The sequence below is a fragment of the Martes martes genome (assembly GCF_963455335.1).
Source record: "Martes martes genome assembly, chromosome: 10".
Taxonomy (NCBI): domain Eukaryota; kingdom Metazoa; phylum Chordata; class Mammalia; order Carnivora; family Mustelidae; genus Martes; species Martes martes.
Genome location: NC_137898.1, coordinates 94,820,123 through 94,843,807, shown reverse-complemented (window position 1 = coordinate 94,843,807; position 23,685 = coordinate 94,820,123). Strand labels below are relative to the sequence as shown.

The 23,685-nt window shown below is 55.6% G+C and overlaps 1 protein-coding gene across 6 annotated transcripts in view; it reads left to right on the top strand.

The window, feature by feature from the left end:
- Positions 1-23,400, top strand: part of ST3GAL4 (ST3 beta-galactoside alpha-2,3-sialyltransferase 4) — a 31,145-nt gene extending 7,745 nt beyond the window's left edge. The window contains exons 1-13 of one of the 6 annotated variants that reach the window (XM_080817834.1): positions 10,710-10,807; positions 11,127-11,179; positions 11,545-11,655; positions 15,187-15,262; positions 15,562-15,634; positions 16,044-16,124; positions 16,986-17,083; positions 17,309-17,369; positions 17,890-17,985; positions 18,082-18,271; positions 18,979-19,122; positions 22,282-22,425; positions 22,728-23,400. In XM_080817834.1, coding sequence (XP_080673960.1) covers positions 11,614-11,655; positions 15,187-15,262; positions 15,562-15,634; positions 16,044-16,124; positions 16,986-17,083; positions 17,309-17,369; positions 17,890-17,985; positions 18,082-18,271; positions 18,979-19,122; positions 22,282-22,425; positions 22,728-22,814 — 1,092 coding nt within the window. In that variant the 5' untranslated portion in view covers positions 10,710-10,807; positions 11,127-11,179; positions 11,545-11,613 and the 3' untranslated portion in view covers positions 22,815-23,400. Of the gene's footprint in view, positions 88-1,254; positions 1,325-10,709; positions 10,808-11,126; positions 11,180-11,491; positions 11,656-14,151; positions 14,307-15,186; positions 15,263-15,561; positions 15,635-16,043; positions 16,125-16,985; positions 17,084-17,308; positions 17,370-17,889; positions 17,986-18,081; positions 18,272-18,978; positions 19,123-22,281; positions 22,426-22,727 lie in introns of those variants that run through there. The other 5 variants (XM_080817831.1, XM_080817832.1, XM_080817835.1 and 2 more) reach the window with 5 other exon arrangements.
- The last annotated feature ends 285 nt before the right edge of the window (positions 23,401-23,685 follow it).

Genomic DNA, 23,685 nt, shown 5'->3' with positions numbered 1-23,685 from the left:
AGCTCCAGCTCTTTCCCCAGAGGGACCTGCTGGGATGGAGGAGGCTGGTCAGAGCAGGGAAGAGATTTCTGCTCAGACACCTTTCAGGTGAGCCCACATGGGGTGTGTGTGTGTGTGTGCACGAAGTAAGTGTGTAGATGAGTGTGTATGTGGGTTGTGCAGGAGAGAGAGAGCGTGGGCATGCATCCGTGTGTGGACAAGAATACAGGTGGGCCTGGGGCAGTCTGTGTCCTCTTCCCCACCCCCCTTTCCAGGCCTGCTTCTAGCCCAGAGTTCTCCTCTCTGTGGTCTTTGTGACCTGGCTTTGCACGGGGCTCTGTACTGTCTTGTGGGCCAGCTGGTCCCCTGCTGCAGTCCCACGCAAGGATGACTGATCTCTGGCCACCCATTTAGCTGCCTGGGGGCCCTTGGGCCAGCGTTTGCCCCCCGCCTCCCAAAATGGAGGCGTGTGGGGGCTTCCTGCCCGGCGTCTCAACTCTGCCAAGGCGGAGGGAATGGGGAACAGCTGCGTTGGCCGATTCCGGCTCCGTATGGATTTGGTTTGACAACAAAGCTCCCTCTGTGTGTTCTCAGGCCCCTTACATAACCCGAGGGTGGAGAGTTGGGGGGAGGCAGGCAGGAGGAGGTGGAGATGGGGACAGGGAGACACCGGGACAGGATGGCTGGAAAGGGGACAGGGACACGGGAGGAGAGCGAAGGGGAGTGAGAAAGAGAGACCAATGGGAAGGAGAGAGAGGAGGAAACAATGTGTCTTGACCCTACATTTCTACTTGCCAGTCTTGAAAAGTGGGAACGAGCTGGATCTCTAGGTCTTCTGACTTTTTGATGCCTCATCTTCTCCTTGAGCCCCACCCACCAGCCCCGGGAAGGGCCTGGGACCTGTCTGGGAGGAAGGGTTTGGGGCTGGGCGAACCCCACCCCACCCCGCCCCACCCCCACCCCGTAGCTGAGCACTTTCCATAAAGAAGGGAGGCATTTTCTTCTCTGCTCTTGGGCTGCCATTCACTACTCCAGGCCCCTGGCCCCGCTCCAGAAGCCCCTCTGGCAACCCTCTTTGTGAATGGCAGGCATTCCCTGTGTCCTGTCAGGTTGCTCCAGGCCCCCGCCTAGGTCCCCGTCTCTAGCCTCCTGCCCAGGACCTCCCCACAGCTCCAGCCCTCTGCCCACCCCATCGGAGGCCCTGTGGCCCTGTCCCCGCGCTGCCCCCTCTGTCAGTAATCAGACGTTCTCTTCTCACCATCACTATCCCTGCAGCTGTCCAAATAGAGTGAGAAGAAAATGTTCTCTTTCCGGAACAGCTGGACTGACAGGCCGGGAAGGCCAGGTGAGCCGGCCAGGCTTGGGGGTGGGCGGCACCTTGTCCCAGGGCCCTGCTCTGCCAGCTCCTGGGCAGGAGAAAACAGACGCTTGGAAGAGGGCAGGAGGACCTGTGGGCCTTCAGGTGGGACCAGGGTCCCCGTGGCTGCGTGGTCTCCTGGGTTTTCTCGGGGTCTGCGTCTTCCCTGTGCCTCAGTTTCCCTGAGTCCTTATCTGGCACCAGGCTTCTTTGAAAAAAGCCTCTGGATCCCATTTAGCCCTGAGGGCAGTGCTTGTCCCAAGGTAGTGGATTAACAGGGCTGCATTCTTGGAAGCTGGAGACAGGGAGGACTCCTGGTAGGACCAGGGGAGGCGCTCGGGCACTTGGTTTGACCCCTGGCACCGCCCTCAGTTAGATTTAGAGTGTCTGCCCAGGAGGTGTCCCATAGGACCTGCGCCGTATCTCCGTGGAGAGGAGGTGTGGGCAAAGCCCGAACCTGTTGAACGAGCCCTAGACTCTGGAATCCTCAGTCCCCAGGCTCTGAGCAGCTTGTGCTGTGCCCTCCCACCACCTCCCCCAGGTCTGGGATGATCCTGAAATTGCTAATGCCTCAGGGCTGGAGACATGAAGGCCTGAGTGGGGCAGGGGGATGGCTAGGGGAGGGCCTAGGAGTTTCCCCGATTTGTGGGGGAGGGGGCTAGGCCAGGAGGACAGTCCCTCTCCGAGGGATCAGGGTTAGGTGCCCATGCAAAGAGGCCAGGCCAGGAAGATGGTGAGTGAGGGCGCCAGGTGGGGATACCCTTCCCCGGGCCAGCTGCCTCTGGCCCATGCGTTGACTGAGGTCCCAGGCTGCCCTGGGACACTCCCCAGCCCTTCTGGGGACATCCTTACGAGGCTGTGAATCTTCCTCCCGTCTGCTTCCCTGCAGCCCCTGTGCCCCAATGCCCACGTCCCCCAGTACCTCTGAGCATGACAGGAGTGGGGCTCCCTTGCTGGGAGCTGGGTTTGGCCTGGCTGAGGGCCAGGAGTCCAGGGTTTCTCTTTACCCAACTTTCAGAGGTGAAGAGAAGGCCCCAGAGGGCTGGCTTAGCCACTCCCTGCTCTTCTGGAAGCTCCCGCTCCCTGGCTGGGAACCCCAGGGACCTGTAGCCTGACAAACAAACCGGCCACAGCTGAAGGTGAAGTTGAAGCCGGGTGGGCAGTGCCCTCAGCCGCAGGATGGGGGAAGAGAGCACCTTGGCCGAGGGGGCCCAGCCGACCTCAGAAGCTGTATGTTGGGGGGAATGGGCAGGGAAGGAGAAGGAACGAGGGGTGTGTGCCTGTGTGTACGACTGTGTAGGGTTACTACGTTCCTCTGTGTTTCCGTGTTGGGTGTGGGTGTGCCTCTGAGCAGAGAGCCGTGCGTTTCTGTAGAGATGCGCTTGTAGGTTTTTGACACAGGAGGGTTCGAGCGGGCAGGAGTAGGGTGGGCTTGAGGGGTTCAGAGTGTCTTTCTGGGGCCTCCCGGCTCTGGGTTGTGGGTGAGGCTTTGGGCATTCAGACTGGCTGCACATTTACCCTGTGGGAGAGCCCTGGGGGCAGAGGTAGGCATGGGTCCCCTCTGATCATGCCAGCCAGCCCTCCAGCCAGTGCTCCCACCGGATGTGCTCTGGGCTCTGCCCTGAGGGACCTTGGCTCCCCACAAGGGTCAGCACCTTCCCCAGCAGCACCTCGAATGCTAGCCAGGCGTCCCCTTACATCATCGCTGACCTTGTCCTTAGAGGAGAGTCGGTTCAAGGAAGGTCTCACCGATGTGCAACAATCTTAAAAGGGCCTGTCTTACCGGCTTCACCCTTCCCAGGGGACAGGCTGCGGCAAGGAATGCAGTCTTGATTTTTCTTCTTCCGGGTTGCGTTCTTGTCCAGGGCCCCACCCAGGGGCCCTAGTGCCACCCATGAGCATATGCGCGCACCCCGAGCCCCACTCTCAGCTCCTCTCACTCTGTCAGGCTCCTGCTGGGAATTCAGGAGTGGGTCCTCCCCTGTGGACACCCCAAAGCCTCCCTGGTGCAGAACCGCCATTGCGGGGCAGTGTGCATCACCAGGGGAGAGAGGTCTCCCTGCTGTTTCATCTGGAACAGCTGTGCTGAGAGCCACCCTTCTTGGGCCAGAGCTGGCATAGTGTTCACCTCCCTCGAGGTCCCAGGCCTGAACATGGCCCTGCCCTGTCCCCGAGTTGGGACTTGAGGAGCACCTGCCGGAGAGGGGACAACCAGCAGAGGGGACATCACTCTGGAAAGAAGTGAGGAGGGCTACTGCTTCTGGAGCTGCTAGGGAGAGGGGTGCTGGCCAGCGGAGGGGGCCCCATCTGGATCCCCTTGGGATGGCCATCAGGTGGGAGTGATCAGGGGCCCAGGCACCTTCTCAAGGACGTGATGTACCCAGAGAGAGAGTGCAAGCGGCTTCTCCAGTGAAGCCTGCTCCCTCTCTCCCACCCTATGCTTCTCACACCCCAGCAGTGCACCTAGGGTCTGGCCAGTACAAGGGGCCTGGGTTTAGTGCGGACCAGTCGGTGGCAGTGTCTCTGCCTCTCTCCCTGGGCAGCTGTGTGCGTCCTGTGTTGTGTGTGCAATGGGCCCAGCAGCCGGGAGAGGAGAGCGTGTTCATGGTTACAGTAGCAGGTGGGAGCTGCGGTTGTGGACCCCTCCCTTTGCTGGGATGGGGAAACCTTGGGAGGAGAGGAGCTGCCGTGCTCTGGGCAGGCCTGGACCAGGAACCCCTGCAGCTTCCTTTTGCCAAGTGCCTGGTGTCAGCCTGGCCGGAGCTAAAGCTTCAGGCTTCCAATCCCAGGATGGATTTCAAGGCTCACACACCTTCCAGAACTTGCCCTCGTGACCTGCATTTCACAGAGGAGGAATATGAGGCCTTGAGAGATCTAAGACCTTGTCCAGGGATGCCTGGACCCTCACTGCGGAGGCTTGGTTGGACCTTGGGTTTGTGTCCAGAACCCTTTCCTCTGCCTCCAGGGTGTCAAAGATGCTCGGGGGTCTGGGGAGGGGTGGCTGGGGTTTGGGCTCAGGCTGACCCTTTTGGGGAACAACAAAGGAGGATATGAGTTCTCCTGGGTAATAGGGCACCTTCAAGCCCTGGAGCTGTCCTGGGACCACACCAGCTTTTGATGCATGATATCAGCTCATTGGGTGGTCCCGTAGCCCCAAAGCTGGTAGTGATTCAGGGGAGTCAAAGATGGTGATAGTGACTTCTGCAGAAACCACGCGCCTTTGGTGATAAGGGTCTGTTTGTGCGCATAGCCACATGTGTTTGGCAGAAAACGTGGCACTTGGTGACTTTGCCGGCTCCCAAGCCGAGCTTCTAGCAAGCCCCTGGCGCCTCAGGTGCTCAGGTCTTTGCAAAATAAGAGCATGGGGTGCTTTCACTTGATGAAACTTTCTGTCCACACTTGTTCTGCTCATGCATTTTAGACGTCTGTTCGTTTCCGTGTTTGTCAATTACCTAACATGGGACAGGCATTACATTTGGTTCTGGAGATGGTGTGGACCGCACGGAGTCCCACTTTCTCAGGGTGCACGGATTCATGAGTACAGGACATGGCGTGGTGTTGTTGCTACAAAAGGAATAAGATGGGGTAAGGAGGCGAGTGTGGGGGTAGAGAGGAGACTCCTGGCTGGGTAGGCTGGGACCATGTGCTGGGAGCAGCACGGGAGAGTGGCCAGGACAAGGGAAGCCAGGGAGGGAGGTTCAGGCTTGGGATTCCAGATCCCGACCATGTATACTGCAAGCAACCCCTGCCCAGACAAGGAAGGACTCAGATGTCACACAGTTGGCACTGACTGCAGCACCCCCCCGCCCCGACCTTCAGTCCTGCCTCCATTCTCAAATGGGTCTCGGGGTGTGGAGGGGGCATGCAAGCTAAAACCCTCCTTTGGGGAGGGGAGGGCGTGTTTAGGAAGCGTCGGGGAGGCCTGGCCGTCATCCAGGACTTTCTCAGTCCAGTAGATAGTCATTTGTGCGTCGCGTAAGGCTCGGTGTTTATTTCTTTGCTTTTGATCACGGAACAGACTGACTAAAACATACTGTTTCTTCAATGATGTTTTAATCCACCCCGCATTCCAGACAGCTGCAGCTTTTGGATTCCACTTAGCACACGAGAAAGGAGTATGGCTAATAGTCACCATTCACGGAGCATTTCCCATGTGTCTTTTTTCCATTATCTCGCTAACCAGCCCAGCGAAAATCATGGTAGGGGCTCTTTACCTCTAGATTGGGAGACCGAGGCTTAGGGGTGCTAAGCGGCAGAGGCAGGGTTCAGTCCCGGTGGCCAGTCCCCGAGGCACAGCTCTGGGCCGGAGGAGGCCGTTCCTTGTGACCTGCTTGCCAGCACAAACGTGGCCGTCTGCGTGGGCCCTGGGCAGGTGCGGTGTGTGAGGGATAGCCGAGAGGCCAGTTCTGCACAGGCACTGGGGCAAGTTGCCAAGGTCAGGAAGAGGTTGGGTGTGGGCAGAACAGAGATTGGGCTGGTGCACCAGGTGACTATGTCACCTTGAACTCTGCCTCCACGCTCAGAACCCTGACCGCCCGGGAGGAGCGGGCAGGATGCAGGGAAGAGTGGAGACTTCCCAGCTCTGACCCCCTTGAGACCTTGGGACAGTGCTCGCTGTGGCTGCCCCTCAGAATGACCAGGGCCCTCCGCAGGCATCCCAGACACCCTGAGTTAGCCTCTCTGAGATGGAGGCCAGGAAGCGTCTGCTGCTTTAAGTTTCTACGCGTGCTTCCTGTGCAATCGCAGACATGGCCTGGTCCAGCGAGGTCCGAGAGGAACACAGTGGGGACCACAGCTGCAAGCCACATATGTAATTTCAAATCTTACAAAATGCTAAGTTAGAGGCGCCTGGCCGGCTCAGTGGGAAGAGCATGCCACCGTTGATCTCAGGGTTGTGAGTTGAGCCCAACGTTGGGTGTAGAGATTACTTAAAATAAATAAAATTTTATGAGGTGCCTGGGTGGCTCAGTCGGTGTAGTGTCTGCCTTCAGCTCGGGTCATGATCCGAGGGTCTTGGGATCCAGCCCTGCGCTGGGCTCGCTGCTCAGTGGGAAGCCTGCTTCTCCCTCTCTCTCTGCCGCTCCCAATGCTTGTTCTGTCTCTCTCTCTCTCTCTCTGTGTTTCAAATAAATAAATAAAATCTTGAAAATAAATAAGAAAATAAAATTTTAAGATATGTTAAGTTAGCCACATTTTTAAAGAGTAAAAATGAGGAAGTGAAATACATTTTACTATTTTAACCCAGTAGAGCCAAAATATTACCGCAGTACGTGATCAGTATAAATCATTCTTAAGGTGATGGTTCCCTTTTATTTTTGTACTAAGTGTTTGAAATCTAGTGTATGGTTTCCCCTTACAACAAACCTCAGTGTGGACCAGCCACACGGCAAGGACTCCAGAGCCACAGCTGACTGGGGGCCACCGTGGGGGACGGGGCAGGGCTGGTGCTGTCCTCTGCTTTCAGAAGAGGCCTGTGGAGGCCAGAGGAGGGAGGGAACTGGGCATGTTGGTGGTGACCTGAGTTCAAGCCCCAGCTCAGGTAGTACCTTTAGCTTTGGCTCCCTGGGGCTGAATTCCTAGGCTCCTGGGTGGGATGTCTGAGGAGAGAAGCCTATCCCAGAGCCCCTGGGCTGGGGCGGGGGGGGCTGGGGTAGGTCCGCAGCCCCACCGGATTTTTCCTTTTCTGATCCTAGCTCTGAGTCCATCCTGGTTGATTCTCTACCCCGTCACACAGCTTCAGGTTTCTCACCCAGACAATGGAATTCAAAGCCTCTACCCCACCCGCGCAGACACCAGAAGTATGATTTTCAAGTGGTTCCCTCTGGTGTCTTGTGACCGGCAGCTGATAAAGTGGGTGATACAGTGTTTCTATCCAGGAGGCTGCAGGGCTGGGCTGGTCGGGGTGCCTGATGGCAGGGGGGAGGTGGCAGCCTGTGGACCCCAAGGGTGGGGAACAGAGGAGCTTCTGTGCTTCCGTGGGAAGCCTGCCAGGCCCCTTTCCCTCCAAGCTTGGGTGGCCGGACAGACCGCCCCACCTGCCCACTCATGGGCCTTGAGGCCGTTGGCCAGTTCCTCAGCCCTCTGCTATCTCGCGTGAGCTGGGCCAGGGCAGGCCTCTTGCCCCCCCGCCCGGGCACACTGTGGTCAGTCACACTGTGCTGTTCCATGACAGGGAGGGGGCAAAGTCTGAAGGCTGTGTCCTGCCAGGGCTTGGGCCGGAGTGGATAGAGCGAATCTCAGACTCCTCTTACTGCCTCTTCCTCTCTGGCTCCAATGACGTCCCTGACGAATTGATCATTTATTAATTCAGTGAATTTGTGTTGAGAGCCTACTGTGTGCCAGTCGCTCTTCTAGACATGGGGGATACGGCAGCGAACAAAACAACTGAAAAATCTTTACAAGCAGGGGAGGGGGACCAGAAATGTTGGATGTGTACGGGATTTTTGATGGCAGGTAGCGAAAGTGAATAAAGAAGTCAGTGAAGAGATACCGAGCCCCGGTCTCTCTTGAGTACACAAGAGGCCATGGAGAATTTTTGAGCTGAGAAGTGATGCAGGTGACTGACCTGTCCTGGAGAATTGCCATTAGCTGGCCATCTCCATCCAAGAATGAGAGATTAAAGTAGGTTACCCAATGGCCTATGTCACCATTTTGCCTTACCTAGTGATTGTATTAGCTGCATTAACTTCACCGTCCCGCTCGAGTGTCCTCTGGAATGTTAGCTGTGGAGCTAACTCTGAGCTGGGAGGAAACGTGACCCTAGATTCCTAAGGGGAAATGTGGGAAAGCAGGTGTCACGTACAGTGCTCTTCGTTCGGGTGGACAGGGTAGCCCCCCGAGTTAGGGCCCAGGAGGCCTGGCTTACCAGCTGAAGGATTCGAGTCCCGTGCCAGGGATGTGATGTGATAAGTGAGCACAGCCTTAGCCAGCATTCCTGGAAGTCTGGTGTCCAGATGGAGGGCAGCGCTAATCCCGTGGCTACAGTTGTGTGCTCTGGAAGCACGCTGGAGAGCTTCCCGAGCAGCCCCAGGCCACGGCATCGGATAGAGACTGTGTCCCAGGAGGAAGCTGCCGGAGAGAGAGCACGGGAGGCTGCTTGTAGCTGTTGTGAGCATTCGAAGGACTTGGGTCTGATGGAGGACCGACTTCCTTTACTTACTCCGAAGACTAGCAGGTGGACATTTGAGGGACCATGGGATCTAGGGAGCCGTTCCCTTACGGGAGATCTGTTGAGGCCGTAGGGGGTCGGGGGCCGGACACGTGGGCTCTGGAGCTGAGCAGCCGGAGTCGCAGTCTTTGTCCTCACTAGCTCTACCTCCCTAGGCAAGTTGCTGACCCTTCTTGAACCCTGGGTCCCTTTTTCTGCAACGGAGGTCGTGATCGTGTTTAACTTACAGGGTTGAGATCATACTTGGACAGCCCTTAAAAGTGTCTGGAGGAGTAGTTCTCAGCATTTGGTAATGTCTGGAGACGATTTGATTGTCACAGCCCGGGACTGGGCTTCCTCCTGGCATCTGGTGGGTCGAGGTCAAAGATGCTGTTAAACATTCTGTGGTACACGGACAACCCCCCACAACAGTGACTTATCTGGTCGCCAAAGCAATGGCGAGGAGATGGGGACCCTCCTGGTATCCCACAGGGTAAGTGCGCTGTACATTTTAGTAATTAATAAGGGATGTAATGCGTGTTTAATCTCATCTGATTGCTTGTGTGTCAGATGTTTACAAAACATCAGCTACCTTCTGAACTCTATAATAGAGTCTGAAAATACAAAGAAGTCTCCCAGACCACAGAGGTCATAGTCTTATGGGCCAGATACAAAACACATATTAATATAACATAAAATTGTATTATGGGATAAAGCATCTTGTGTGATCCAGGTCTGATAGACTCTTGGTATAAACGAGCCTTCAGTTTCAGGTCAGTAGACAGTGGGCGAGACATGAAAAGCAGTAATTATATAACATGAAATTATATTACTTGTTAAGTGCCAGAAGCAAGTTATAAACAATATTTGGTGAGAAGAAAAACATCGGTTCTTAGAAATATCGTAAAAGACTTCACAGAGAAAGAGCCCTTTGGACTGGTGCTGGAGTGGGGTTGTCCTTGGGGGGAAGGGGCTTACCTGCTGCAGAGGTGGAAAGAGGGGAGGGGGAAAGGCAGCTCCCGAGGTGTGCTTGGGAAGAGGGCGGGAGGTGCACCTTCAGCACCTAGGGCCCGAGGGTAAAGACTTCTGATGGCCACTAAGGCGCTTTGGCTTTTCACTTAAGGAATGGGAGCCATTGAGGCTGGAGGGTGGTTTGATCCAAATTACTTCTTGCAAGCATACCTTGCTGGCAGTTCCAAAGAAAGGGGTTGAATGAGGAAAGACATGTGACAAAAGAGACCAATTAGGAAGCAAATGATTTGGGATAGGATCTAGACTTGTGTCTCAAGATGAGGAGATGGAGGACTGTATTCTAAAGCATTTCTGAGGGGCATCTGGGTGGCTCATTCGGTTAAGTGTCTGCCTTCAGCTCAGGTCATGATCCCAGGGTCCTGGGATCGAGTTCCCTGTCAGGCTCTCGGCTCAGTGGAGAACCTGCTTCTCCCTCTCCCTCTGCTGCTCCCCTACTTGTGCACTCTCACTCTCTCTCCCTCTTCCAAATTAATTAATAAAATCTTAAAGTGTTTCTGAGGTTCTAGACCGGTGGCCTTCATGCCGCATCTGGGTTTTATTTTATTTTGTTTTACTTTATTTTATTTTGTTAGTAATTGCTACACCCAGCGTGGGGCTCGAGCTCACAACCCTGAGGCCAAGAGTTTCCTGCCTCTCCAGCTGAACCAGCCAGGCACCTCTCAGCTGGGTTTTGTAAAGCCTCACATCCCCAGTGCCTCCCACAATGCCAAGCATTCAGTAGGAGCTCAGTGAGCTGGTTGGAATGAGGAAATGGGGTAGAATCAATCATGTTTAGTAACTATTTTGTGGGGATGGCGTGAGGCGGGGGCAGATGTTGGAAGACTGAGTTTATGATCCTCTGGGTACCGGAGTGGATGGGGTGGAGTGGGAGAAGCGGTCTAGCTGGGGACGTGTTAATTGTGGAGAGTTAAGGAAGATACCGGTAGGAAGGCCCACAGGCAACCAGAAACACGAGGGTGGGATCTGGGGAGCAGTTAGAGGGTCTGAATCATCAGCGTAGGAGCAGCGGGCAGACATCTGAAAATGAATGAACTTGTCCTGTAAAAACAGGCGGTAGAGCAAAGGTTCAAGGACAGATCCCTGGAGAATGCCAGCCCTTAAAGGGACTGGGGCCAGAACAGACCGTCACCGAGAGAGGGAAACAGGGAGAGTCCTGACTCAGAAGCCACGGGCACTGGCCGACAGTATCAAAGGCTTCAGAGTAGGAGGCCGAGAAAATAGACCTTCCTCAGGTTTGGCAAGAGGCCGCTGATGGCTTCAGGAGGAGGAGCCATTTCTGCATGAAAATCCGGGTGGGAGCCGGGGTGGGGTCGGAGCGGATAGGGCACAGATACAGAAGTGTGACCAGCGGAGGTGGACATGCAGGGGTGGCCGGAAGAGGAGGTGGAAGCAGAGAGGGCTTTGTTTTATTGGGGGAGGAGGGAGATGGAAGTCTGTTTAGTAGGACTGAAGGGGAGAGAGTGGGAAGAAGCAGGGCAAAAGGGGATCCCTGGTCGGAAAGGTCCTGGCGAGGGGAGCGGGGATCGATGTCCGGTGGAAGCACTGGAGGGAACAGGAGGGGTGGCTGAGTCTCGATGGGGCAAGCAGGCAGCTCCAGTGTTTTCCCTGCAGAACCAAAGGGACGGTGACATCGATGATGTGACTTGCTCAAGGTCTCTCAACCAGTAAGAACGGAGCCTCTGCTTCTGCCCGCCTTGGTCTTCCCAGACCCCTGCTCGGGGACAGTTGGCCTTATCCCTTCGCTGGGCCCCAGGGCTCCGAGGGACCCGGCATCACGCTGTGCCCTTGGGCGGGTGCGCATTCCGTTCCTCCTGCTTCAGGTAGCAGGTGGGTGCCTGCTGCGTGTGAGGCGGCGACTGTCCGCCCAGCCCGAGGCACAGTGGCCGCTTCCGGGGCCTTCATGCTTCACCCTGTGCACCGGGCTCTGCCCTTCAGCGAGGTCCGGGGCTGTGCTCTCGGCCTCAGGTCAGCGAGGGACTGCTGTGCTATTTGGCAGAGCACCTGAGAGCACGCGGGCTTCCTGCCCCAGGGTCAGCTTTGCCTGGTGTGTCGGGGGAGCTGGTCGCCCTGGCGGCTGGTGGCAGGCAGGAGCTGCTGCATGGCGGACATGAGTGGAGCGGAGTCCTGCTCTCTGGCCCAGGTACTCTCCTGTGACTTTCCCCGTGTCCTTTCGTACCCAGGGGTCTGGTCAATAACGAGGGGCGGCCCGCGGCCGGGAGAAGGCTGTGGGTCCACCTGGGGCAGCCGTCACCAGACAAGCTCGGGCTCTAGGAATGTCCGCGGCTGCTGGGCTCTGGTCTGGTCTTGGCCCACAGAGGGGAGGGCTGGGCTGATGACACCCCAGACTGGGGCGGGGGGTTTTGGGGCAAACTCTAAGGCCTCAGCTATCTGCTTCTCACACACCAACACCGTTTGGGAACCAAGACGTCCATCGCCGGGCAGGCTTTCTGGGGAGGAGGTCAAAGGGGGCTAGTTGCCGTGTTGCTTGGGATCCGGACTAGTCCACTGTGTTCACCTCCCGCTGCCAAAGGTCTCCGCCACCCCGGTGGGGTCTGGAGGGCAGTCGAGTCTGTGTCTTTCAGTTACTGTGGAGCTCGCTGGACGTGCTGGTGTCCATCCTGTCTTCCCCGTAAGAGAGGTGGGGGGTGGTTGGTTTTTGTTTTGTTTTTCACTTAGGAATGCCTGGACACTGCCTTTAACCCATTAAATCAGAATCTTGGAAACTGGGACCGAGGCCTCTCTATATATTTAAACTCCTCAGGTCCTGGCCTTAGGCCAATCAGGCCAGCAGTGTTATGACCTACTGATACAAAGGGAGCTGCCGGGAAGTGGAGTGAGTCCTGGTCACGAAGATGGAGAGAGAGTGGAAGGGAGGAGAGGGTGAGGTTCGTGAAATCAGGAGGTGTTAGGGCTGGGAGGGTCCTGGTGTGGAGCTCTGCAGCATGGAGTGTGGTCCCCACAGAGCGGCTGGGCACCACCTGGGAGCTGGTTAGAATTCGTGTCCAGCCTCGCCCGCTGAGTCAGAAGGCACACCTCAAAGTCGAAGCGGCCAGCTTTGGCCATCATGTGGATATCCTCCCCACCCTTGTCCTCCTTGGCGGTTCCGAACTCTCACGGCTTGTTAGAACCCCTGGAGGCACTCGAGCAGATTCCGCTGCTGGGCCAGACGCATCAAGTCCCAATTCCAAGGTGTGGGACCCAGACGCTCTTAATTATTTCTTATTTTTAAAAAATTTTAGCACCGTAGGCGATTCTCCTGTTCAGTCAAGGTCAAAAACATCCACCTGGGGCGCCTGGGTGGCTCAGTGGGTTAAGCCTCTGCCTTCGGCTCAGGTCATGATCTCAGGGTCCTGGGATCGAGCCCCACATCGGGCTCTCTGCTCAGCGGGGAGCCTGCTTCCTCCTCTCTCTCTGTCTGCCTGCCTCTCTGCCTACTTGTGATCTCTGTCTGTCAAATAAATAAATAAAATACTTAAAAAAACAAAACAAAAAACAAAAACTTAAAAAAAAAAAAAATCCACCTGAACCAGTGTTTCTGAGACTTGAATGTGCCTGTGACTCATCAGGTGATCTTATTCAAGTGCAAATCCTCATGTTGTCAGTGTGGAGGGGCATGACAGCATGCATTTTTTTTTTTTTTAAGATTTATTTATCCATTTGAGAGAGAGAGAGCACGAGCAGGGGGGAAGGGTAGAGGGAGAATCTCCAGCAGACTCCCCACTGAGTGTGGGCTTGATCTCATAACCCTGAGATCATGACAAGCAAAAATCCAAGAGTCCGATGCTTAACCGACTGAGCCACCCAGGTGCCCTGAGATTATAAATTTCTAATAAGGTGCTGATGTGATAAATATATTTTGAGCTGCAAAGTATATTTATTTTTGTGTGGACTCAGCGGAGCGTGGGGGCAGAACATCGTCTCCATAATACAAATACATAAATATTTCTACAAAATATTTATATATTTAAAATATGTTTTAGGCTAACTTCCCAGTTTCACAGCCAAAGAAACAGAGGGTCAGAGAGGGACAAATGACCCCCCCCCCGACCAAGGTAACCCAATGTGCCATTCATCAGTAGTACTTCCTGAGCGCTGGCTATGTGCTGGGCTGTGTGCTGGATGCTGGGAACCAGACAGACCTCATTGGTACCTCACGGAGCTCATACTCCAGTGGGGAGGACAGAGAGCAAGCAAGTAAGTAACTGGCTCAGTATAGATCAGGAGAAGTGCTCTGGACCGTGCCGGGGTGAGGAATGACTTGGCAGTGGCTGTAGGGAGCTATGGAAGAAGGCATGCTACTTTCGGAGGAGTGGTCAGGGAAGCTTCTAGAACCGTGACTTTCACAGATGTCTTCTAACTACAAATCCAGAACTTCACTGGATAGGGTCATCCACCATCCCTACTGGGGTTTGGGGATGGGTGCTCCTGACTCTCCTGAGGATATCTGGCTCCTCCCCCCATTCCCTGCCAAGACTCTCATTCTTTGGTGTTTGTGGACTCAGAGCAGAGCGTGGGGCAGAGCATCGACTCCATAATAGGACAGTGTTCAGGATAATTGATTTATGATTAGTAACAAAAACCAGCTCTCATCCTGATGCTGTCTCCTGCCCTGAGGAAATAATTGGAGGTTTTCCAGGTCTCCCTGAGAGCTGGAGCTTCCATCCCTGTCCCGGTGGATCCCAAGGATCACCTGAGCTGCTTGTGAAGATGCCTGCCACAGGTCCTGCCCTCTCTGATTTAGCAAACCCTGGGAGGAGCCCTGGAATCTGTGTTTGCAGGAAGCGGCCCAGGGTAACTTCTGATTTGGGTGACGGGGGTGGGGAACACTGCGTGGATGACAGAAATGGTGCCTGGTGTCCCACACCTATTGGTGTTCTGTGCAAGCTGCCTAAATTGTTTCCCCTGTGACTCTGCAGCGTGGCCCTGGTACACCCTGAGTTTGTGTGTAGGGACCTCTTTGCTTATGTGTGTTTAGAAGCTGACCCCCTTCCAGAGCCCTGTCCTTGCCATGCCAAAGGGTCTCCCATCTCTCTGACCAATGCCCCCCGCCCCGCACTCCCATTCAAACAGTTGCCTCCATGGAATTCCCTCCACCCCCCAGCGCTGGAAGGATGAGGGCTTGGACCCTGTTTGCATTTAGTTAGAATCTGGAAGAACTGGGGCACCATCCACAGCCCCAGTGCCAGTCCAGAGTGGATCTGTTTGGCTGGAGTGGTGGGAGACTGAGAATGGAGAGGTGGGTGGTAGCAGAGACAAGGGACTGCTTTGGATGGCAGAGAATGATAAATGTTGGCTGCCTAAAATACAAATCATAGCCCTGTACAGTTCACTTCCTTGGCAAAGGTGGGTAGAGCTTCCCATCTGCCTCCTGGAGCCGGCCCGTCCCAGGTCAGACTGAGGAAGGGGACCAAGAAACCACGCCAGGGAAGCTCGAATAGGCCAGTCTGGCGTGGGACCTCATCTTTGAGGAGTGGGACCTGGGTTCCCTTGCCCCACCTGGACCCCAGATGCTGCCTTCAAGGGATCAGAAGATGTCTGCTGTCTGGGCGGCCACCCCAGAAGCAGCTCTGTGCCTTCTGGAGAAGGAAAGGCAGGCTGCGGGTGTGTCCTCCAGGCTCTAGGTAGAAGGTTTCCAGAGCTGACCACACACCTGTGACTCCTAACCTCCTAGGTGGCCCGAGGCAGCCGGGATGACAGCTCTCCCCAGGAACCCTGCTACCCGCTGAGAAACATGATCAGCAAGTCCCGTGAGTGTTGTCCCAGGGCTCCCCGACCCTGAAGGATGGGCCCCCCAGAAGCAGTCTTCAGCATCTGCGAACCCCCTGGGGGCTGTGGAGGGACAGGCAGATGGCCAGGGGGCCCTCTGCTCATCTTGAAGGACCATAGAAACACAGGCTCAAGCCTGGTGCTGGAAAACCATGGCCAGGCGAGGGCCGGGGACCGGGTGTGCTTGAGTTGGAGTGGCAGGGGCCCAAAACAGGGTCGGTGGCCTGGGGCTGTCTCTGCCTGTCCCTGCCTCTAGCTGCTCTGTGCATGTGCCCTGCAGGCTGGAAGCTCCTGGCCGTGCCGGCTCTGGTCCTGGTCGTCATGGTGTGGTATTCTATCTCCCGGGAAGACAGGTACGTGGAGCTCTGGGTCCAGCTTCTCGGTCCTTCTGTTGGTTCTTCTCCGCAGTGGGTTCAGGGATGGAGTATCGGGGGGTGGCCGACCTAGTGGGGCTGGGAGGGTTCAGAGGGCGAGGGTATGGCCCCTTCCTTCAGCTGTTAGCGTGAAATCCTCCCAGGAAGGTTAGGTAGTGGGTCCGGGGTGCAGGGTTTGTGACGCCTCCCCAGAGCTGCTCAGAGAAAGGAGAGCTGGATCTGCCATGAGTTGGTCTCAGAGTGAACTTGGGCTGAGATGATTCTACCCTGCGCGTCACTCGCTGGGACCTGGGGACCTGTGTCATGGGAGAAAGGCTGCCTGGGACGCTGGCCCCTGGGCCCGAGAGGTCTGACTGGAGCTCCTGCCTCCTCCCTTTTCTGTCTCTAGTTTTTATTTTCCCATCCCAGAGAAGAAGGAGCCGTGCTTCCAGGGGGAAGGGGAGAGGAAGGCCTCTAAGCTGTTCGGCAAGTAAGTACTTAAGGCTGAGGTGGGGCGGGCATAGGGGGAGGTGGGCAGGGAGTTTCAGAGCGTGGGGGCCTCAGCGCTGGCCTAGATGGAGGGGAACGTGTTAGTGGACATGGGTTAGGTGACCTGTGAGGGGAGGAGAGGCCCTTGAACATACAGATATACAAGCAATATAGTAATACAGAATAATTATGTTATTATATACAATATTATATAATATATAAATATAATTTTTAAAAGATTTTTATTTATTTGACAGACAGCCAGAGAGGGAACACAAGCAGGGGGAGTGGGAGAGGGAGAAGCAGGTCCACGGGGGGCTCCGTCCCAGGACCCCAGGATCATGACCTGAGCCAAAAGCAGGTGCTTAACAACTAAGCCACCCAGGCGCCCCATAAATATAATTTATATATTGAGTTGGAGGTTTCAGAGGCCCCAAATATTATATATTATACATTACTTTCATATATTATAAACAATGTGTTTTTATATATAAGATTATTATGTATTATACTTGTATATAGTATTTATTTTAGTATATATTATATAATATAAAAACATGTACCATGAATATATATTATTGTATATTAAAATATTTAATATATGTTAAGTATATAAATATATAGTTTATATAACATACTACATTATTATACCATAAAATATTATATAATTATATCACTGAAATATCATATAATTACATATAATATTATATTAATACATGATATATAATAATTATTACATACAATATTACATACTACTATATATGACATATAGAATATTAGTCAGGGGCCTGACCTGACCCTGGCTTCCGGCTTCTTTAAGATTAATCCCTTTCTCATCCCGGCCCTGCGTTCACCTCTGCAGCTACTCCCGAGATCAGCCCATCTTCCTGCAGCTGAAGGATTATTTCTGGGTCAAGACACCGTCTGCCTATGAGCTGCCCTATGGGACCAAGGGGAGTGGTAAGAGCGGCTGGATGAATGGGCGTGGTGGGCTCACCTCGGCCACGCTGCTTCTCGCTCTCTGCTGCTCATGGTCCCAGTGCCCACGTTCTGAGCCAGGCTCCGATGCTGAGGTCAGGGGAGGAGAGGGCAGCAGAGGCTCTGAGGAGCAGTGGAGGGAGAGCTGGCTGCCTTTGGGAAGCTGGCTGTTGTCATCGGTCCCTCCCAATCTGCATCTTTTTGTAGAAGACCTGCTCCTCCGGGTTCTAGCCATCACCAGCTACTCCATCCCAGAGAGCATCCAGAGGTAAGGAGACAGTCCCTGCCCGAGTCTGGGCACCTCCCAGAGACAGTCATGGGCCAGCACCTCCCAGCGAGACTTCCTATCTCTGCTCCCCTGGGGCCAATTTGACCCTTCTTTCCAGCCTGCCTGTCTCCAGGGGAGGCAGGGACGCTAGTGTCCACGGCAACTGGGCCTGGGCATCCGGGCGCCGGAGCAGGCAGGGTATTGCCCTGACGACACGCAGACCTGGGCAGCAGGCGAGGGGGCTTTGAAATGGAATTTCTTACTAGTCCCCACTGGGAGCCCCCTCCTCTCCTCCTCCACCTTCTGTGCTCTGCTCAGTCCCTCTGCCGTGAAAGCCCAGGGCTGTGGAGTCAGCAGGACCCTAAGTGGGGCTCCTTGGAGATGCTGGGTCCGTGGGGATCAGAGGCCGAGGCAGCCTGGGAAGGAATCCCGAACCGCGCCCCAGGCAGACCCAGATCAGGAGTTAAGCAGCGCAGGCACGGGGGTCTCCCCGGGGGCTGATCACCATCTCCCACGGCAGTCTCAAGTGTCGCCGCTGCGTGGTGGTGGGGAACGGGCACCGGCTTCGCAACAGCTCGCTGGGGGACGCCATCAACAAGTACGACGTGGTCATCAGGTCTGTAGCTCAGGCGCTCGTCCCTTCTGTTTGGGAGGGACTGTCGACAGGCCCGTGGGCCTCCGGGTGACGGGCCTCCTCCTCCCCGCCTTTCAGATTGAACAACGCCCCAGTGGCTGGCTACGAGGGCGACGTGGGCTCCAAGACCACCATGCGTCTCTTCTACCCTGAGTCCGCCCACTTCAACCCCAAAGTGGAGAACAACCCAGACACACTCCTCGTCCTGGTAGCTTTCAAGGCAATGGACTTCCACTGGATTGAGACCATCCTGAGTGACAAGAAGAGGGTGAGCGGGGACTCGGGGGACGGGAGGGGGCGGGGCTCAGAAACGGGACCCTGCCTGTCTGAGGACCTCACGCTCTACAATGTGCCCTGTGAAAGCGCCCAGGAGGGGAAGGTGTGAACTCCGTGTTCTGTGGGGCTTCTGAGAAGCCACCGCAGTAGCCAGGGTCTGACAGCCTGGGGGCATGAGGTGGGCACTCCAAGCTTGAGGCTGCCCGGGCCAGGGAAGCTGCCAGAAAATGTGTGTGCCAGTGAGAAACCTGGGAGGAAAGCAGCTGGTCAGTAGTCCTCTCCAGGCAGGGGTAGGTTAAAGCAGGAGGTCTGTCCTTCCGGGTGGTGTCCCCGTGTCTTTCTCTCATCCAGTCAGATGCTGACACTGGTCCCATCGAGCATTTTCACCAAGGGCTTAAGCAGCCCCATGCTTAAGCCCCTTCCACCTGTTTGGTGGACCCGCTACCCTACACAGCTTGTCACCGCGCCCCCCGCCCCCCTGCACCAGTAGGGTCCTCCCACCTCTCCCCACTCCTCTCTGGTCGCCCTTTCCCTCTTGGGTGCGGGCCTGGCCACCACCTCCCTGCCGGCTCACCCTGCACTCCTGGGGGCTTCCGCCATCACGTGGACCCCATCTGCCTGCTGAGCACCGCCCGGCTGGACTCGAGAAACAGGTCTGCGCACACCCCCATCTCTCCCTTCCAATCGCGTGCCCCGCAGGTGCGAAAGGGCTTCTGGAAGCAGCCTCCCCTCATTTGGGACGTCAACCCCAGGCAGGTTCGGATTCTCAACCCTTTCTTCATGGAGATTGCAGCGGACAAGCTGCTGAGCCTGCCCATGCAGCAGCCGCGCAAGATTAAGCAGGTGCGTGCGGGTGACGGTGAGCGGCGGGCTGGGAAGCCGGAGGCTGGGACAGGGTGTCTCTAGAGGCTTGGCAAACCCTGGAGGGAAAGTAACAACAGAGACCCCAGTTTGCATTTGAACAGCCCCCAGACGACCTCCCGCCCCACACCCCTATATTCAGTCCAGTGTATTTGGCTGTGGGCAGGGAGAGTTGGGGGGGATGTCTGCCGAGCAGGAAGTTAGGGGAGCGTTTTTATAAGGCTCAGGGCCGGAGTTAGAGGCTTTGGCAGGCGCTGGTCAGAATTTATAAACTAGGGAGTTGCTGGAACAGTCTGTAGCCTTGACTTTAGAATGACCGGAGTGTCTGCAGTTGGCTGTGAGGTCACTTTATCTGTGATCTTATCTTGGAATGGACTCATCAGAGTGAATTAAAGGAGCTCGAGCTTCGTTTTGTCTCGTGTGCCCTGCTTCCATGCCATGTGTCAGGTTGGGGAGTCACAGTACAGTTCTGCAAGCTGTGGTTTGCGTTTTAGCCCTACCTTCCCAAGGACTTCCACACGTGCCGTCTGAACCCCTAGAGAAGCCGTGTGGGATAGTAGTCGTCGGAGACAACTAGTAAACATCACCAGGACTTGGCTGTCCTGCTTCTTACTCTGTGGCCTTGGGCAGATTGGCCACTGGGAGCTTTATCTGTGTGGTGAGGATGGTGTTCAGTGTTCGTACTGACCTTTTAAGGCCCTTGTAGAATTTAAAAACACAGTTATATAACACGCCTATCACGGAGATTGGTACACAGGAGATGCTCACTGTATTTGCCAAGTTTCGCAGCAAAAAATTTTATTCTTCACTGAATATCTACTCTGATTCAGCTTAGGTTGAATGCCTTCTTTTGTGGCTGCTCCGTCCCTGGCCCCACGTTTGCACGCTTGGGGTGTAGGACATGCACCTTGCCCTGAGGACACTCAGTCTAGCAGAATAAACATACAGGTTGCAACATGGAGTGGCAGAATGCCCTAGTAGGGAGTTGTTCCTAATGCTGGAGGAGCTGAGAGGAGGAGCACACCTCTGCTGGGAGTCCCCCCATCCCCCAACCAGAGGAGGTGGTCTTGGAGTTGGGCCTTTGAGGGGTCATGGGGCCCATCAGGCAGGGACTTGGAGAAAGGGCATTTCCTTTGGCAGGACCAACCAGCTCCTCCAGCACTGAGTTCTAACACAGCTGGAGTGGAGGGGAGCAGCGAGGAGGCGTTTTATGCCCCCGATGGGGTGTTCGGCAGAGGGGGAAGGCTGGAGCGGGGAGACAAGAGAAGGACCAGAACCCAGCTTCTGGCTGTGGGAGGGGGAGTGGAAGGCATGCCCTGGATGTAGCAGCTTCCCTTTGCTGCCTGACAAACCACCAGAGCTGAGTGGCTTTAAGTACTGCCTACCAGTAGACTCATAGTTCTGGCCGTTGGTGGTCCAGCGGGGCACGGCTGAGTTCTTCTCTGGGGGCTGGAGTGGGGCGGGGGGAACACACTTCCAGGGTCCTTCTTGTCAGAGGTATTTAGTTCCTTACAGTTCCAGGACTGAGGTCCCGTTTCCTTTGCTGGCTTTCAGCCTTGATACCCTCAGCTCTTAGAGATTGTGCGTGTTTCTTTTGAGAGAGCCCCCTCCACCTTCCAGCCGGCAACGGCATGATAAATCCTTCTTGCGCGTCCCTGACTTCCTCCACTGCCGACCTCTAGACCCAGATGCTAAAGCTCAGCTTTTTTTTGAGGTCAAGCCCGCCAGGATGCTCTCTCTATCTTAGGGCCAATGGCACCTGTAGGGCAATTGAATGTCATGTCCTACATCTCAGATTGGTAGGTTCCACGTGCACCCAAGGGTCACTGGGGGCTATTTTAGGGACCTCCTGCAACACCATTTATTTTGCAGGTGAAGTTGAGAGATTTCTCACAATTCTAGGTTTCCAGCTTAGACAGCTGGCTAGATGGTAACATGCTTAACTAATATAGGGAATTCAGGGGGAGAGGAGTCTGGCCGGTTCCAGGAGCCGGTGACCAGGCAGAGCGGTCTAGCAGGCCCCAGAAATGTGGTTCAGCAAACATGTGAACTGGGTAAGAACGTAGTGGTAGTCAGAACAACAGGAGGGGAAAACCCCAGCAGAAAGAGACAGATGAAATGACGGCAATGCTCCGAAGGGACACTGGGGGAAATGTGGGCTGACAAGGTCCAGGGAGCGGTTCGTAAATGGGAGTGGGCGGCAGAAGCGGTCAGGAAGGCAGGGTGTTGGAGCTGAGGAAGGCAAGATTCGGGACGCCTGGGTGGCTCAGTTGGTTAAGCGGCTGTCCTCAGCTCAGGTCATGATCCCAGGGACCTGGGATCGAGTCCCACATCAGGCTCCTTGCTTCACAGGGAGCCTGCTTCTCCGTCTGCCTAGGCCTGCCTCTCTGCCTGCCTGTACTCTCCCTATCTCTCTGACAATAAATAAATAAAATCTTAAAAAAAAAAAAAAAAGAAGGCAAGATTCATGAAGTTAGGGTATTACGTTGCCCATCCCCATGGACGAATTAGGGATGGAAAAAGTAGGTCTCTCCCTCCCCCCAGAGCAGCCCATAAGGTGGGTGGGAACAGTGCTGCTGTCCCCACTTCACAGAAGGGGAGAGCCTGTCCTCATCAAGGGCCACACAGCCCGTGAGTCGGGGGGGCCCGGGTTTTCTGAAAGACGTGAGGTTTTCCAAGGCAGAGAGCAGAACCTTTCTACTCCTTGAACGAAGTCATCAGCCTCAGTTTCCCCATCTGCAAAATGTGTCCACCTCCAAGTGCTTTTGTGAAGACCGGACACACTTGTGTGCTGCGGGGTGAAACACTCAACACGGAATCACTGTGCCTCGAGGCCCAAGCCCTCCCCGAGGCGTGTTGGGCCGGCCTTTCCAGCCTGGTGTCCCTGAGTTACCTGTGGCTACTTACATTTAAATTTAAGTTAATTAAATTAAGTGTAAAATTAAATAAAGTGAAAGAGTCGGTTCACGTGCATCTACACCAGCCCAGTGCCCGTGCCCGGGAGCTGCAGTGGCTGGTGACCGCAGTGTAGACGGCACAGAGGAAGAACATTTCCGTGAAAGTCTGTTGCGAAGTGCTAGCCTGGAAGGTGGGGACGGGTGCAGGGCTCCCTCTAATGCCTGCCCCCCGCAACCCTCTCAGAAGCCCACCACCGGCTTGCTGGCCATCACGCTGGCACTCCACCTCTGCGACCTGGTGCATATCGCTGGCTTTGGCTACCCAGACGCCCACAACAGGAAGCAGACCATTCACTACTATGAACAGATCACACTCAAGTCCATGGCGGTAAGCGGCCCCTGCTTCTGAGCTGGCTGGGACAGAGCTGGGGACCCTGGGGTGGGGGGGGCGGTGAGTGTGGTGCTAAGGGCTCGGACGCTGCCAGAGGGTCAGAACTGGAACTCAGACCCCTGGTCTCCTGGCCGGAGTCCTCGGTATCAGGCCATACGGGTCATGTTGTCCTTCTGGGAGCCAGCCCGGGGCAGGGAGCTCCCAGAAGTGCGGGCGCTGTGGGGAGCATCAGAGAGTGCTCCTTGGGCCGGGGAGGTCCCTGGGAGTCCCTTAGTTTGCTTCCTTGGCTGTCTCCACAGGGGTCAGGCCACAATGTCTCCCAGGAGGCCCTGGCCATCAAGCGGATGCTGGAGATCGGAGCAGTCAAGAACCTCACGTTCTTCTGACTGGGGCGGGAGCTGTACCCACCCGTCTGCCCACTCTGCCGCCTGAGCGACCCCATCCGTGGCTGTGGGGGTGCCTGGTGACCCGCTTGGACTCCCCCTCCCCGTGTGGAGAGGGGTCCTGTTACTGGCCGGGCCTGAGACGGGGCCGTGCCCCTGGCTGCTCTCAAGGCGGCCGGATCCGGTCAGGGTGGAGGCCCCGGGGTGGCGGCAGGCCATCGGAGGCACGGGCTTTGTGCCGTGGCGCCCCCTCTCCACCAGTGCCGGGGGCTTATTTAATGGGCTATTTAATTAAAGGGTAGGAACGTGCCACGGGCTGGTCCCATGGAGTCAAAAAAGGGGGCAAAATACAGTGTTCTGCCCACTTTTGATAAAAACACAAAAGTGCAGGACCTGCTAAAGCCTAGCCCCAGAGCAGGCCTCCCGGGAGGGCAGGGGCGTCTGGAGCGGGTGGGTGCCCTTCGGAGAGGGGCTGCTACCTCCCAGCAGGCATGGGAAGAGCACTGGGATGGGGGTCCCACAGAGAATGGGACCTCATCTAGAAAAGAGGTTTGAAACCTAACATTAAACTATTTTTCCTAAAATGGGAGCAGTTGTGACACCCTGTGTCCTTCAGGTTGGGGAGGACATGGATGGGGACAAGTGGGTCATGGCAGGGGGCACCCTCTCCTAACACTAGACAGGCTTGTTAAAGACCAGCAGTGTCTCCGGGACCCTGTGGGACCCAGAGGAGGCCACGGTCATTCAAGAAACAATTACTGGGTGCAGTTGCTTGGTGCCAAGTCATTCACTGTCACCCTGGTGAAGCAGGCAAGCAGGTGGCACCCAGAGTGGGCTGTCTGCTGGACACCCAGCCTGGCCTTCTACATCCTGG